The sequence below is a fragment of the Brettanomyces nanus genome, chromosome 1 (genome assembly GCF_011074865.1).
Source record: "Brettanomyces nanus chromosome 1, complete sequence".
Lineage (NCBI taxonomy): Eukaryota > Fungi > Ascomycota > Pichiomycetes > Pichiales > Pichiaceae > Brettanomyces > Brettanomyces nanus.
In genome coordinates, this window is record NC_052374.1 from 1,704,709 (window position 1) to 1,717,155 (window position 12,447).

Consider the following 12,447-nt stretch of genomic DNA (forward strand, 5'->3'; position numbering starts at 1 on the left):
GTAAGATTAAAAGGTCTCTGCGGGGTGGTGATCTGTGCTCCATCAAAGTTGAATTATTGGATGCATGTGATGATACCAGATGGCGACTTCAAAGGTCGCATATATTCCCTCTGCGGTCGGTAGCTGATACGTTGGTCAAATTAGTTAGTGCCACTGCAGTTGTATGACATTTTCAAATGCAATGACCATTCACTCGTTTGCGAAACGTTGATATGCTTATTCATAATGGAAAGACCTTCCGGTGGTTGCAACTATATCATAAGTCGAAATTTCTCTATAAAAAATTCATTAGGATTACGTTGACAAGTATTCCAATCACTTTAAAAGCCTGGTTGACATTTGAGGTAAGTAGACAACAATTAAGTGAGGGAAATTCAGGAAGAGGTCTCTACTGTTGTACTCTCTTTAAATATGCATTCCAACCAGCATTTCTGTATCTTCGGCTCTGTTCAACAGGGTCCCTACCTTTTCCAAAAAGTCCACGACCTACAATAATAATATCTGTACCGGTACTTATGACATCATCAACAGTTCTGTACTGCTGGCCCAAAGAGTCTCCCTTGTCATCCAATCCAACACCGGGAGTCAAAATCAACCAGTCAAAGCCCTCATCGGAGCCTCCCATACTATTTTGAGCAATGAAACCAATCACGAATTCTTTGTCAGTTTTGGCAATCTCCACGGTGGCTCTAGTATAGTCACCGTGAGCCAATGAACCCTTGGATGATAACTCAGCCAACATCAACAAACCTCTGGGCTGAGATGTGGTTTCTTGAGCTGCCTGTTTCAAACCAGCAACCACTCCTTCTCCAGTAACACTATGGGCATTTGTTATATCCGCCCATTGAGCAACTTTATATACTCCACCTTTATACTGGAGCTTGACAGTGTTGCCAATATCGGCGAACTTTCTGTCCTCAAAGATCATAAAATTGTGTTTCTTAGCCAACTTGAGCAAAGGCAATATGGATCTTTCGTATGTAAAGTCATCGACAATATCCATGTGAGTCTTCACCAAACAAATGTTAGGTCCAACTTTGTCTACGAGGTCAAGAACATCTGCAGTCCTAGTCAAATCCACGGATGCACAAAGATTGGTCCTTTTGGCCTCCATCAATTCGAGAAGTTTTCTTGCTACAGCAGATGGATGATTTGCCGCTCTTTGAGCATAACTGAGAGTCATTGTGAACAGTAGAATCTTCAAGGGGAGAAGAAGACGGCCTATAGATCTCAAAGCCAATTTTTATTTTTTTTGATCCTGGAGTTTCTGCGACTAAGACTTAGGTGAGATCTGAAGAAGATTAGATTACGAAGCCGACGATTAACTGGTTACCACCCGTTGGTACACGGAATATAAGAAGCCTTTAAATGAATAATTAAAGCCTGATTATTGTTCACCTAGTAAAAACATTCAATACCCTATTAAGTGTCCAGTTACTGCTCTCTAAACCTGACTCTACCCACTGATAGAGGTGAAAAACTAATAGAAGCGGTGAATAATAAAAATTTTTCATTTGCCGTCTCAAAGCCTTTTGTCCCCCTATACAATACTTATTATTCAACTTGCTCAGCACACTTTACAAATATGGATCAACTCAACTACAAGGAACAGCAGCAATTCACCAAGATCGTTGAGGAGAAGCAGATGAATGACTTCATGAGGGTAAGTAATCAATCATCAAAGATCTGCAGTGTATCTATTCAAGATCTCTTGTTCATACTAACTCGTATTCTCCAAACAATATAGCTCTATACCAGTCTCGTCGACAGATGTTTCAATGACTGTGTTACCAATTTTACATCAGATAAATTGACTGACCGTGAAGATACATGTCTTAACAAATGTGCCGAGAAGTTTTTGAAGCACAGCGAAAGAGTGGGTCAAAGGTTCCAGGAACAAAACCAGGCGATGATGAATCAAATGAGAGGAGGCAAATGATCTTCGTAGTGCTGAAGGACGTGTACATATCATATAGTCTGGATACAATTTAGGTGTACATGCAATCTATATACTGCCATATTTACTTTGTATGTTATTCATTTACTATACTATTGGCTAGAATTACTCAATGGTTTCTTTGAACATCTTGAGTAGATTATGAGACTCCTCCATCATGTCAATGATTCCACTGGAAATTTCTGTTTGGTTCACATCGTTGTACATCACTGCATTGCTAAACATAAGTTGCAGCTTGAACTCAAGTTCTTCGAATGTTGTCACAGTACCAGCTCTGACATCTTTGAGAAGTGTTTTTAGATCCACGGGTATTTTGATGAGCTTGTAGTAATGCGGTTCTTCCTGTGAATTCACTGGCTGTAAAAACATGCTGGCAAAGCGATTTGATGAGATCTGCGATAAAAGTTGCACTGAAAGAGTCTGGAACCGTTTCCTGCTATGCTGCAAAGCGATCTCGTCTTCAGCCATATCACTTTGACGGCGCTTTCTTGAAGATGATCGACTTGGTGCCACAGAAGAGCCTTTCGACTTTGGAGTTGTTGGTGAAGAAGATAATTTTTGGTGGTGGAGTCTGGCAGAAGGCTCGGGTGTAGTGGGAGTCGAAATAAGCTGTGAAGTTTTCGTTTCCGGACGAGCATCCACAATATTTTCTTCCAGAGATGGAACTGTACTAGTAGCATTGACAGTAGTAGTAGTAGTAGTGATAGTGCCGATAGACTCAACCTTGTTTTCTTGTTTCAATTCTTGCTTCACATTTTGCTTCTGTTCTTTTGGTTTTGGCGTAGTCTTTGGTTTCTTACTCGAAGGAACAGGTGCAGGTATGACGGATATCTTAGCAGGAGATTTGATTTCTTTTATAGGAACTTTGGTAGGAGTGTGGACTGAAGATTCAACAGGAGACTTGTTATTTCTGCTTTGATCAGTCTTCAGAACTTTCTCAATATTATTCGCATCCTTATCGGCTTGCCTGCTCTCTTCAGTAACTATGTCTTCCTTTTCACTCTTCTCGACAGGTAGCATGGATGCTATATGCCCATCAATATTTGCTCCTTCTTTAACTTTCTGGTTGTTATCCACATTATTTTCCTTTTCAGTGGCAACCATTTTCGGTCCTTCTCTTAATCTGGCAGCAATAGAATTAGGAGTTGCACGTAATCTAGCAGCGATTGAATCCTTTTCTTCCTGGGACTCAGATTCGGACACACTTTTCTCGGCTATATCTTGTTCTTTAGACACTGCATCTTCTGTCTTATCCATTTCCCCAGATTCAGAATTTTCAGCTTCTTTCTCCTTCTGACTTATTCTATCTTCAAGCCTCTCAGAAACAACAGGAGTCTCCAGTTCCGGTTCCAATTTCTTAGATTTATCGTCGTTATTTTCAGCTTCCTCCTTATTAGGAGACGTTTTCAATCTTGCAGCTATAGAATCATCATTTCTAATCATTTCCTGTTCAATTTCTTTTGACTTTGAAGGTGTTTTCTTTAACCTGACTGCAATGCTTTCTTTTTCTGCCTCAGGTGTCTTCGGTGTGGTATCTTCAAGTTCCTCGACACTATCTTTAGCCTCTTCATGTTCTATCCTACTCTTCTTTTTATATTCATGTAACTGGTTTCTGGTAAATTCCCGACGAAGGATTTCATCGGTCATCTTACCTTCTTCTATCTGTTTGATCTCGCTCTGTTTTTTCTTGTAGTTCATTTCTAAAGCAGTAATATCCTTAAGTGAATTGCTCTTATAATTATTCAATATCTTTACTAGTCTCTCTTTGACAAAGTTGATATTGACCTTATTGGAAAGAGTGAAGACTGTTGTCTTTGGAATCTGGGCAATCACTTGTTCATTTTTGCCATCTACCCCTTCTATTCCCAACGTCTCAGCTATAACTTGAACTATCTGTATAGGAGATAGAGTAGGACTCTCACTGGTACCACCATTCTTCTTACCTTTTTTATTGCCTATTATCTTGGTCAGCGACCCATCTATATCGAGGAAATCAAATTTGGAATTGATTAGCGGACTGTCGTTGATCACCTTCTGCAACTGAAGAATATTAAATGTGATGCCACTCCTAGGAGGCTGGGCTTGCTGCGCTGCCTGGTATAGAGAATATATATGCTGCAACGTTACTATCTTCTGAAGTATCGTCACTTCATTGTACATTTGTACTAGTTCTTCTTGTGTGGGCATCATCAAGGAAGAGGCAGATTAACTACTAAAAAAGAGGAAAACAAATGATCAATCAAGCAAAAGAATGCTTAGATTTCTTCAAGATGAGAAAAAAGTATTAGAAAATCCAGCTCTGTGAGGATCTAGAAGTGTTTGAGTTTATGTTTTGTACTCAACACAGACTACCAACCAGTTGAACAGGGATACAGTTGATCGATGTCGAATATAAAAGACGAGTCCAAATCGGATAACACTGCTTCTGAGGATGACTTGGAGGAAGAGGAGGTGCGTTCTTTTAAATTACCTGAGTACTTCCCTATAACGCGCAAGACAAAATCCAAACTCCGTTCCTTGACAGCATGGAAAACAGGTAATAGGAGAGAAAAAATGAGGCATAAATGTATGGATTGCGTTAAAAAGGCGACTGAAGGCTACATTAGTATTGTTTTGGAGAAGAATGCCGAGAGATTGGCGAATAAAGATATGACCAAAAGTGAATTTGATGAGGCTCGAAGGAAACTATATAAACAAGATTTGGAGATCAACAGGTTGAGAACCATCATGAAGAACATAAAGGATACTGATGTAAAAGATGTCAATTTCATCTATGCTTTTGGATCGATGAAGGCAGATATTATGGAGAGAGATGAGCCTGCGTTGACGATAAGCAACATGCCATTGTACCAGCGCGTCTCTTCAGGAGCTCAAGACCAAGTGTATGACCACTTAAAGTCAAAATTGCGATCTGGCATGGTTTCGGAAAACGCGGACACACAAGCTGTAAAGGACTATAGGGATTTTGAGCATCAGCTGTTTGTTACTATAAACCCAACGGAGCCTGTTCCATTTCTGCATGACGTCAGCGAAGGAGATAACGATATAGAGGTTGAAGGCGGAAAAGTCAGTCTTCTATGTCCAATATCGCATGATTTAATAGAGGATCCCGTCATAAATCCCAAATGTGGACATACTTACGATAAAACATCCGTGGCAAACTACCTCAGGAACTCGAATCAATGCCCTGTGTGTCCTACTGAATTGCGCAGACAAGACTTAATTGAGGACAAGCTCATGAAGCAGAGACTTGTATGCTACGCTCGTGATGTTAAGATCTTTAAGGAGAGAAACATCAAGATGGACGAGGCCGAAGATAAACTTTAGGATTGTTATAGATATGTATCATCTCTCATATATGTAATGCTAGATACCATGAAGGTAGTATCCAATAGCCACCATAGGCACCTTCTCTAACAATATTCCTTGCTACAAGCCAATCCATGATCAATTTCACTTCAAACCTTTCAAGAAATGGATACATACGATCACACAACGCAACAAGACGAGCACCAGGTCTGAACACCACACATCGAATGAGTAGACATACTGACTTCAGCCATAATGGAGCATTAAACTTACCGTTCAAATCGATCCAAATCCTAGAGCATGGAGGTCCTACGGGTGGTGCTTGCGGTTTCAACGCGTCGTCAGAGATTGACTTGAACTGTGATATGATAAAATCACTTTCAAGTTTACGTCTGTCCTGAGATTTTGTAGAATACGATTTCAATGATGGAGGTTTCCGGTCGACTCTGGTTAATTTTACTTTACCCTCAGCAAGTAAATTCAAAAGAACGCCAAAGCATCCATCTGGAGCTGTCTTGGAAATAATAAGCCCACTACCCACTGAAGAGACTTCGTCAATGCAATCATAAAATCGCACAGCTGCATGGAAAAAGTCCTCGTCCATTTTGCAATCTGCCACAGACAGTAACTTGTCAGTTAGTGCAAACTTAATACTGGAATCCTCACCTAGAAATGCAATGGCCTTCTCATCTTCAAGCTGGCTAAGAGCCTGTGCGTATATTGTGTTATGGGTTTTGGAAAAGATACTACGGGCTTTATCTGACGAGAATTCTTTGGGCCCAGTAGCAAATAAAGCTTTGAGGCTTGATTTGGCCCTCTCCAGTTCTGTAGGCTCTTCTGTATCCTTCAAAATCCGGCGCTCACTATCGTTATCAAGGGAATATACAAATAGAGCGTTAGCATAGTGAATCTCTTTATCGATAAGTGAAAGAGCGTCCTTGAACAATTCGGCTCCATTAGATGGATGATAGGTTTTGAACGACATATCACTCAAATTTTCATCGTAGTTCTTGTAGAGAACAAAGTCAGCCTTGTTGGTGACAAAGTCAGGATCGGCCTTTTGCCAGATATCGATCATCTGTGCAAGATCATAATCTAGAAGATGTTGCTCGGTGATTATCCCATCAGTAATACGGTTCATAAGCACGTTCTCCCAATTTTTTCTTGCCTGTTGTAAACCTCTATAGCCTAGCAACTTTCTATGCTTGGGCCATTGTCTTCGTAGCATCTCTGCTGTATACCGCTTATCAAACAATTCAGCCACTTTGGGCCATTCAATATTTTGACCAGTAGAAAGAGACTGGGAGATAATGACTCCTCTAATGTAAGTCATAGTATACTTCTTCTCGAGCTTAATGTTTGTGCGTTTCTTCTTCATACCAGGATGGGTAGCAGATGCAGTAGGTTGTGATTGCTTCGGTTTGATGGTCAATTTCTTGCGCTTCTTTTGCCTCATAAGAGGTCCCAAGAGATCCTCATCTGATCGCTTTCTCTTATCATTTTGATGGTTTCCCTCCGAAAGAGCCTTCTCACTGATAACCTCAGTTGATTCGATAGATTCCTTAGCTCCAGATTGAGGTGAATATGCATGTAACATATGGTCAATACTGTACTTTCCTCTGTCAAGTCTGTGGCTACCAGCCAATAATCCTTTTTGGCGAGAGCTTTTCTTCTTCTTGCTAATCCATAGACTTGCGTCAGGTTCTTTAAAGAATTTCACCTTATTGAAGTTAATCATTGTGGCATTATTCCTCTTCTTAAGTTTAGCAACTTGAGAGTGGGCAGAGCCAACAGTAAACAGCTTATCAATCTGAGACTCAGAAGCAGGATTGCTTACAGAAAGAAGTACAGTCAGAGATCTCTTATCACTCACCTTCCTCTTTTCAATCTTTATTTTCCCCTTAGACTCTAAGAACACACAATCCTTGATCAAAGTTTTCCGGTCAATAAGATAGTCCACCTCAAGGGCTTCAGATAGCCGTTCACACAAATTTCCATTCACCACGCAAAATTTCTGATTGTCAATCATTTCCAAAAGCAGCCTACGTCTTTCTCTTGGTCCCTTATCAACAAACAATGCTTCCTGTTCACTTGGTTCTGCCTTGATATCCTCAAGAACTTTCGAAGGTTTGTCTCCATATATGTTCTGGATGAGCTCCTCCATATCTTCTGCAGCTGATTGCTGACTGGTAGCCGGTACTGGGAGCACCGGGGAATAAACAGAAGAGATTGGTGTAGTCAAGTGATTATCCTTAATCTCCACAACTCTCTTCTTCTTCACCCGATACTTTGACTTTTTGAATACTATCAACAAATCGCCGTCAATAGATTCGTACTGACCGAGCAGCTTTTGCTTCTGGATATATTTAGGTAGAGCCTCGCCCTTATAAGAGTTCCAATAGAGTAGACTAGTATCATTGACTTCAAAAAGTGTGCAACGCTGTCTGTAGGTGGATCGAGCCTCATCGGCAGAGTGCTCAATAAGTGACTTGTTGAAACCGCCATCTAGAATCGGTGGTACCAACTGCATGTAGGGAAAGGAACTTATCTTGTTCAGTTCCAAGTAGTCCTTGAGGGGAAGTAATCTGAAAAATCGCTGTTTGGATTGATAGCACAATTGTCTTACTATTTGATGTGGATTACCCTTTTCAGGCTTCTCCATAGTGCAACTGGCAAGAGCATTGGCAAAAACTCTCGTTCGATATCTGCCATTTAACCTAGTCTCCAATTCGGTAGAGGAAATCCCTCTGCTTTCCTTCACAATATCGTAGATTTGGTTGGTAAGAGGAAATATCTGGTTATAAAGAATTTCCGGCCTCTTTTCAGTGTCGAACATTTCCACCTCTGATTCTTCCTTTAGTATAAGAGAGGTATCGAGCCTCTCTGTTGGTGTTAATTCTGACTCTGGTGCTGGTATTGGTGAACTCTCATAATCATTGGGTGAATTAATAAGATCTCGAAGTTGTGCCTGACTTAATTGAGAAGGTAGAGACTTCAAGATCTTCACACCGACAAACCTTCTAGAACTCTCTTCGTGTAGTACTATCACCTCTTCAGTGAAGCCCTTGGCACAAAGAATGCGTATGATACTATGAAATCTGCGCCTGTCCAACTGATTATGATCGGCCTGCGCCTGCTTCATTAGATCCGAGATGACTCGTACTCCATTAGGAGCCTTACTCAACTCGTTCATTATGCTTTTCATCATATCGTATTTCTCAAATCGAAGAGGAATGTTATCCATCCGGTTCTGGAACCTATAATGGACCATCAAGTAAGTTCTGAAACCTGAAACTACTGTGGGGATCTTTTTGATGTAGCTATGGTCTTCAAGAACCTGTAACCTAGAGGTCAAGCTTCGTTTATCTTGGCCGGACTCTTTAATCAAGTCAACTGACGTAATGCCGTGCTCTTTAGCCTTGGCAATATACATAAGCAACTCGTAAGGTTTCTGACCTAATACGTTGTTCTTCATTGAGACTCCTGTCAAATAAAGCGACTGTCTATCTCCATTCACTTTGAAACTTATATTATCAACTCCATACCTATCGCATAGTACCTGGAAATCTCGATACTCAGAGATATCCATCTTTTCCAGAATCAATTGGCCTTCTTTTTTCCCCTTGATTATCTTGTAAACCAAAAAGTCAGGCTCCCTAATGAGCCATGACCACACCAATTTCTTGTAGAAGGAATCATTACTATGTAGCTGCTTCTTGCTAAGTTGCCATATCTCTGGAAGGTGAACCCCGTTGATACTGGACACGCAAAGACCTTCCAAGATGGAATGAACCGTCTCGTCAGGAGATTCTATTTTACTCATCCGCCGTTGTTTTGTTGAATCCCAAAACGTTCCTTATGCTTACGAAAATAAACAACATATTAATTAATCGTAAACTACCTTCAACGCGAATCGAATGGGCGATCGAGAGACCGGAAATGTGCGTTATTTTACGGTGTAAGGATGTAAACTGTGTCTATTTTACAGCTGTCTAACTCTATTAATCGAATGCTTAGATTTAGTATACTCTAATCTCTTCATCAGAGACCTCCTTTCTGAAGCCAATATTCCCTCCTTTTATCCTTCGCCACCGTGTTCTTTGGAGCTTCAGACGGATCGTACTCCATATCGTCACTAGAATCTTCAAAGTCCTTGTGATCTTCCTTTGTACCTCTGGATGGATCGTAAATATCATCCTCCTTATCAGCTTCTTCTTTTTTAAAGCCCATTATGGAGTCCACATCTTTGTCTGTATGCCTGGAAGAGCTCTGTGATTTCTCAAATAATGCTCTCAATTTCATACCATCCTCACTCGACTTCGACTCTGACACCGAATCTGACTCGCTTGAATCAGATGTATATTCTATGGATGGTTCACGTTCGGCACTTGCGGTAACCAAAGAAGATACGCTGGATGCTCTGGAGTTACTTGAACTCGATAAAAGGTCTACCCTACTGACTTGTCCGCTGGCAATCTGATAGGCATGGTTATCTGTAGCACTTCTTGCGTCCTCGAAGTCCCTGGCCTTGCCCTGATATTTAATTATGTCACCTAGTATCGACTGCCCGAGTCGCTGTTTGTAAGTTGCTTGATTCATCTCATAACACTTATTAACTAGCATTTCATATGCACCACCAAATGAACGTTTAATATCTCTCAAGTTGAATGTACCACGGGATATATTGTTATCAGGATCCTGTGGATCTTGAATGGCCAACGAAAAAGGATTGTTACTTAACAAATTTGGGTTGGATCTTTTGGAAATGTAAGATGCCTGAGTTTTGTGCTTGAAGGCGATGGCTATTTCGTCATAGCCAAAATTGAAACCATACAACTCAAAGAATTCTATTAGTAGGACTCCCAAATTCTGCAATGGGTCGATAGACTTGGTGATTATTCTTGGATGTAGACTTAGAAAGGAGTATGCCAGGCAAATAATTGCGAAGCCTCCTAATCCACCGGTATGAACCTCGTTTAATCGCCTCACCGCTAGAAATTGTTTAACAATCATAACAAGCTCTCTTAAACCGGGAGTGCTGTCAATCCAGGAAATGATAATCTTAGCAGCACTGACGCCGTTATCTCTCTCGAAGGAAATATCGATATGGAAGCCTGTCCGAGGATCAATGAACTTGATTATGGGAACCTTTGCCTTGGCGATCGTCTCTATGCACTTCCCGAGTTTATGAGTACGAAGAAAAGATGATAGTTGATAAAGAGCACTCTTGTTATCATACTTGCGGCCCTTGGATATGATCACGGTATCTATATCAGACCCTGGAAGATACATGTCTGTAGCATAAGAACCAAAGCAGTGCAATTCTGCATCTGGCCACAGTTCTGAAATTGCCTCACTTAATCTGTGAACAACACCATTTCTCGCCTCGATCTCTTCCTTGGATGGTGAGATGTATTTAATGAAGTCCTTGATTTCCATTGTGAGCCAATCAGAAACTTCCAGTTGTTTTGTATGGTTATTATTTCTCAGCCATGGATAATTCGGATTCACCTGCTTAGGAAGCTTCTTTGTATCATCACTAACGCTAGAAATGGGCACCTTAACTGCAGCTTTTTCACCAGAAGAGGACTCAATATCACTTTCAACTTCATCTTCATGATCATCTGTAAAGTCAAAGGCAATGAATTCTTGGTTCTCTTCCATTACATCGTGTTCCTTTTCACTATTAACTTCTAAGACCTCAGGAGAACTTTTTTCCTCATCGGAATCTATCAGTATAATCTCATCTCCGGAAGACTCTTCAGATATCGTATTAACTACGTCATTGCTTGCATCTCTAGAACTTTCCACCTTAGACAGAGCATCAAACGAGTTAATAGTGGATTCCTTTGAGCTCTCCTTGACTTTAATCTGCCTGCTTTGCAGCTCGATATGCTTCAACTCCTTGTTACGCAGACTTCTAGTGTTCTTAATATGCAATTTTTTGGAATGCGGGCCAGCAATCTTTGGCCTTTTCGCATTCCTGCGAGTTTCAAACCTGGATGATATTGAGGACGATTGTTTTTTCCCCATGATAGAAGTAGATGTAGCTAGGAAACAAAAGAAATCTGGGCTGTTCAAACGATATCAAAAATTTTGAAGCCCAAAGTTTTATCATCTATTTATGGTGTACGGATGTGTACTTGAGGATGATTTTTGTGCTTTTTTTTTTTTCCTATGCGTCTCTTCATTTTCGCCCTTCGCAGAGCTTCAGCTTGCATAGATCCAGTGGTAACTATTTCCTTAGGTTCCAAGGTTCAATTATAAAATGGCAGATAGATACTCTTTTTCTTTAACGACATTTTCTCCTAGTGGAAAGCTTAAGCAAATTGAGCATGCATTGGCTGCAGTGAACCAGGGTGTGACATCCCTAGGCATTAAGGCTACCAATGGTATAGTTCTTGCGACGGAAAAGAAGTCGAACTCTGTGCTGGTGAATCCCGATTTTACAGACAAGATAGTGAAAGTTACTCCGGATATCGGCATGACGTATTCGGGAATGGGACCTGATTTTAGAGTGTTGTCTGATAAATCGAGAAAGGTGGCACATACTAAATATACGAGGATTTACAACGAATACCCTCCTACAAAGATTCTTGTTTCAGATATTGCTCAGGTAATGCAGGAAGCCACTCAGAGTGCCGGTGTCAGACCCTATGGAGTTTCTCTCCTAGTGGGTGGCCATGACGAAGGAAATGGATTTATGCTATACCAGGTGGATCCTTCAGGTTCGTACTTTCCTTGGAAAGCTACTGCTATTGGAAGGGGTTCAAATGCGGCCAAAACGTTTCTTGAGAAAAGATGGAACGAAGAATTGGAGTTGGAAGATGCAATACATATTGCATTGCTTACGTTGAAAGAGTCCATCGAAGGAGAGATGAATGGAAATACTGTGGAGATATGTGTCATAGGTAATGCTAATGATAGTTTGCTTGGTTTTAAAGGAGTTGCGGGAATTAATGGACCTCGTTTCAGAAAGCTCACGCCTCAGGAAGTCGATGATAGATTAGATTCGTTGTAGAGTGTGTAATAAGGAGTTCTCATTAGTATAAGCTTTGTCCCCTGTAGGCGCCCGTAGGCCCCCGTAGGCATTTATGCGCCGTGGCTCGGTGGTTAGCGACCGTTCCCGGTGGCTCGCGGCAGTCCCCAGTAGTCCTTAATGGTCTCCGTAGTGAACTTTT

At 41.0% G+C, this 12,447-nt stretch overlaps 7 protein-coding genes across 7 annotated transcripts; 3 read left to right on the forward strand and 4 right to left on the reverse strand.

Annotated features, from left to right (window-relative positions):
• Positions 1 to 388: 388 nt before the first annotated feature.
• On the reverse strand, positions 389 to 1,183 carry URA3 (orotidine 5'-phosphate decarboxylase; the record flags this gene model as incomplete). The annotated part of the gene is made up of 1 exon (XM_038921112.1): positions 389 to 1,183. One exon carries the CDS (start codon positions 1,181 to 1,183, stop codon positions 389 to 391), a length of 795 nt encoding a protein of 264 aa, XP_038777040.1.
• Positions 1,184 to 1,585: 402 nt separating this feature from the next.
• Positions 1,586 to 1,939, forward strand: TIM9 (protein transporter tim9; the record flags this gene model as incomplete). Its single annotated transcript, XM_038921113.1, has 2 exons — positions 1,586 to 1,663; positions 1,748 to 1,939. The coding sequence occupies 2 exons, from the start codon at positions 1,586 to 1,588 to the stop codon at positions 1,937 to 1,939; spliced, it is 270 nt and encodes an 89-aa protein (XP_038777041.1).
• Positions 1,940 to 2,062: 123 nt separating this feature from the next.
• FOA43_000788 (uncharacterized protein) lies at positions 2,063 to 4,117 on the reverse strand (the record flags this gene model as incomplete). The annotated part of the gene is made up of 1 exon (XM_038921114.1): positions 2,063 to 4,117. One exon carries the CDS (start codon positions 4,115 to 4,117, stop codon positions 2,063 to 2,065), a length of 2,055 nt encoding a protein of 684 aa, XP_038777042.1.
• A 222-nt stretch (positions 4,118 to 4,339) lies between these two features.
• On the forward strand, positions 4,340 to 5,284 carry FOA43_000789 (uncharacterized protein; the record flags this gene model as incomplete). The annotated part of the gene is made up of 1 exon (XM_038921115.1): positions 4,340 to 5,284. The coding sequence occupies one exon, from the start codon at positions 4,340 to 4,342 to the stop codon at positions 5,282 to 5,284; it is 945 nt and encodes a 314-aa protein (XP_038777043.1).
• Positions 5,285 to 5,309: 25 nt separating this feature from the next.
• Positions 5,310 to 9,147, reverse strand: FOA43_000790 (uncharacterized protein; the record flags this gene model as incomplete). The annotated part of the gene is made up of 2 exons (XM_038921116.1): positions 5,310 to 9,084; positions 9,143 to 9,147. 2 exons carry the CDS (start codon positions 9,145 to 9,147, stop codon positions 5,310 to 5,312), a joined length of 3,780 nt encoding a protein of 1,259 aa, XP_038777044.1.
• Positions 9,148 to 9,307: 160 nt separating this feature from the next.
• Positions 9,308 to 11,299, reverse strand: FOA43_000791 (uncharacterized protein; the record flags this gene model as incomplete). The annotated part of the gene is made up of 1 exon (XM_038921117.1): positions 9,308 to 11,299. One exon carries the CDS (start codon positions 11,297 to 11,299, stop codon positions 9,308 to 9,310), a length of 1,992 nt encoding a protein of 663 aa, XP_038777045.1.
• A 235-nt stretch (positions 11,300 to 11,534) lies between these two features.
• On the forward strand, positions 11,535 to 12,287 carry PRE8 (Proteasome subunit alpha type-2; the record flags this gene model as incomplete). The annotated part of the gene is made up of 1 exon (XM_038921118.1): positions 11,535 to 12,287. One exon carries the CDS (start codon positions 11,535 to 11,537, stop codon positions 12,285 to 12,287), a length of 753 nt encoding a protein of 250 aa, XP_038777046.1.
• Between the last annotated feature and the right edge of the window lie 160 nt (positions 12,288 to 12,447).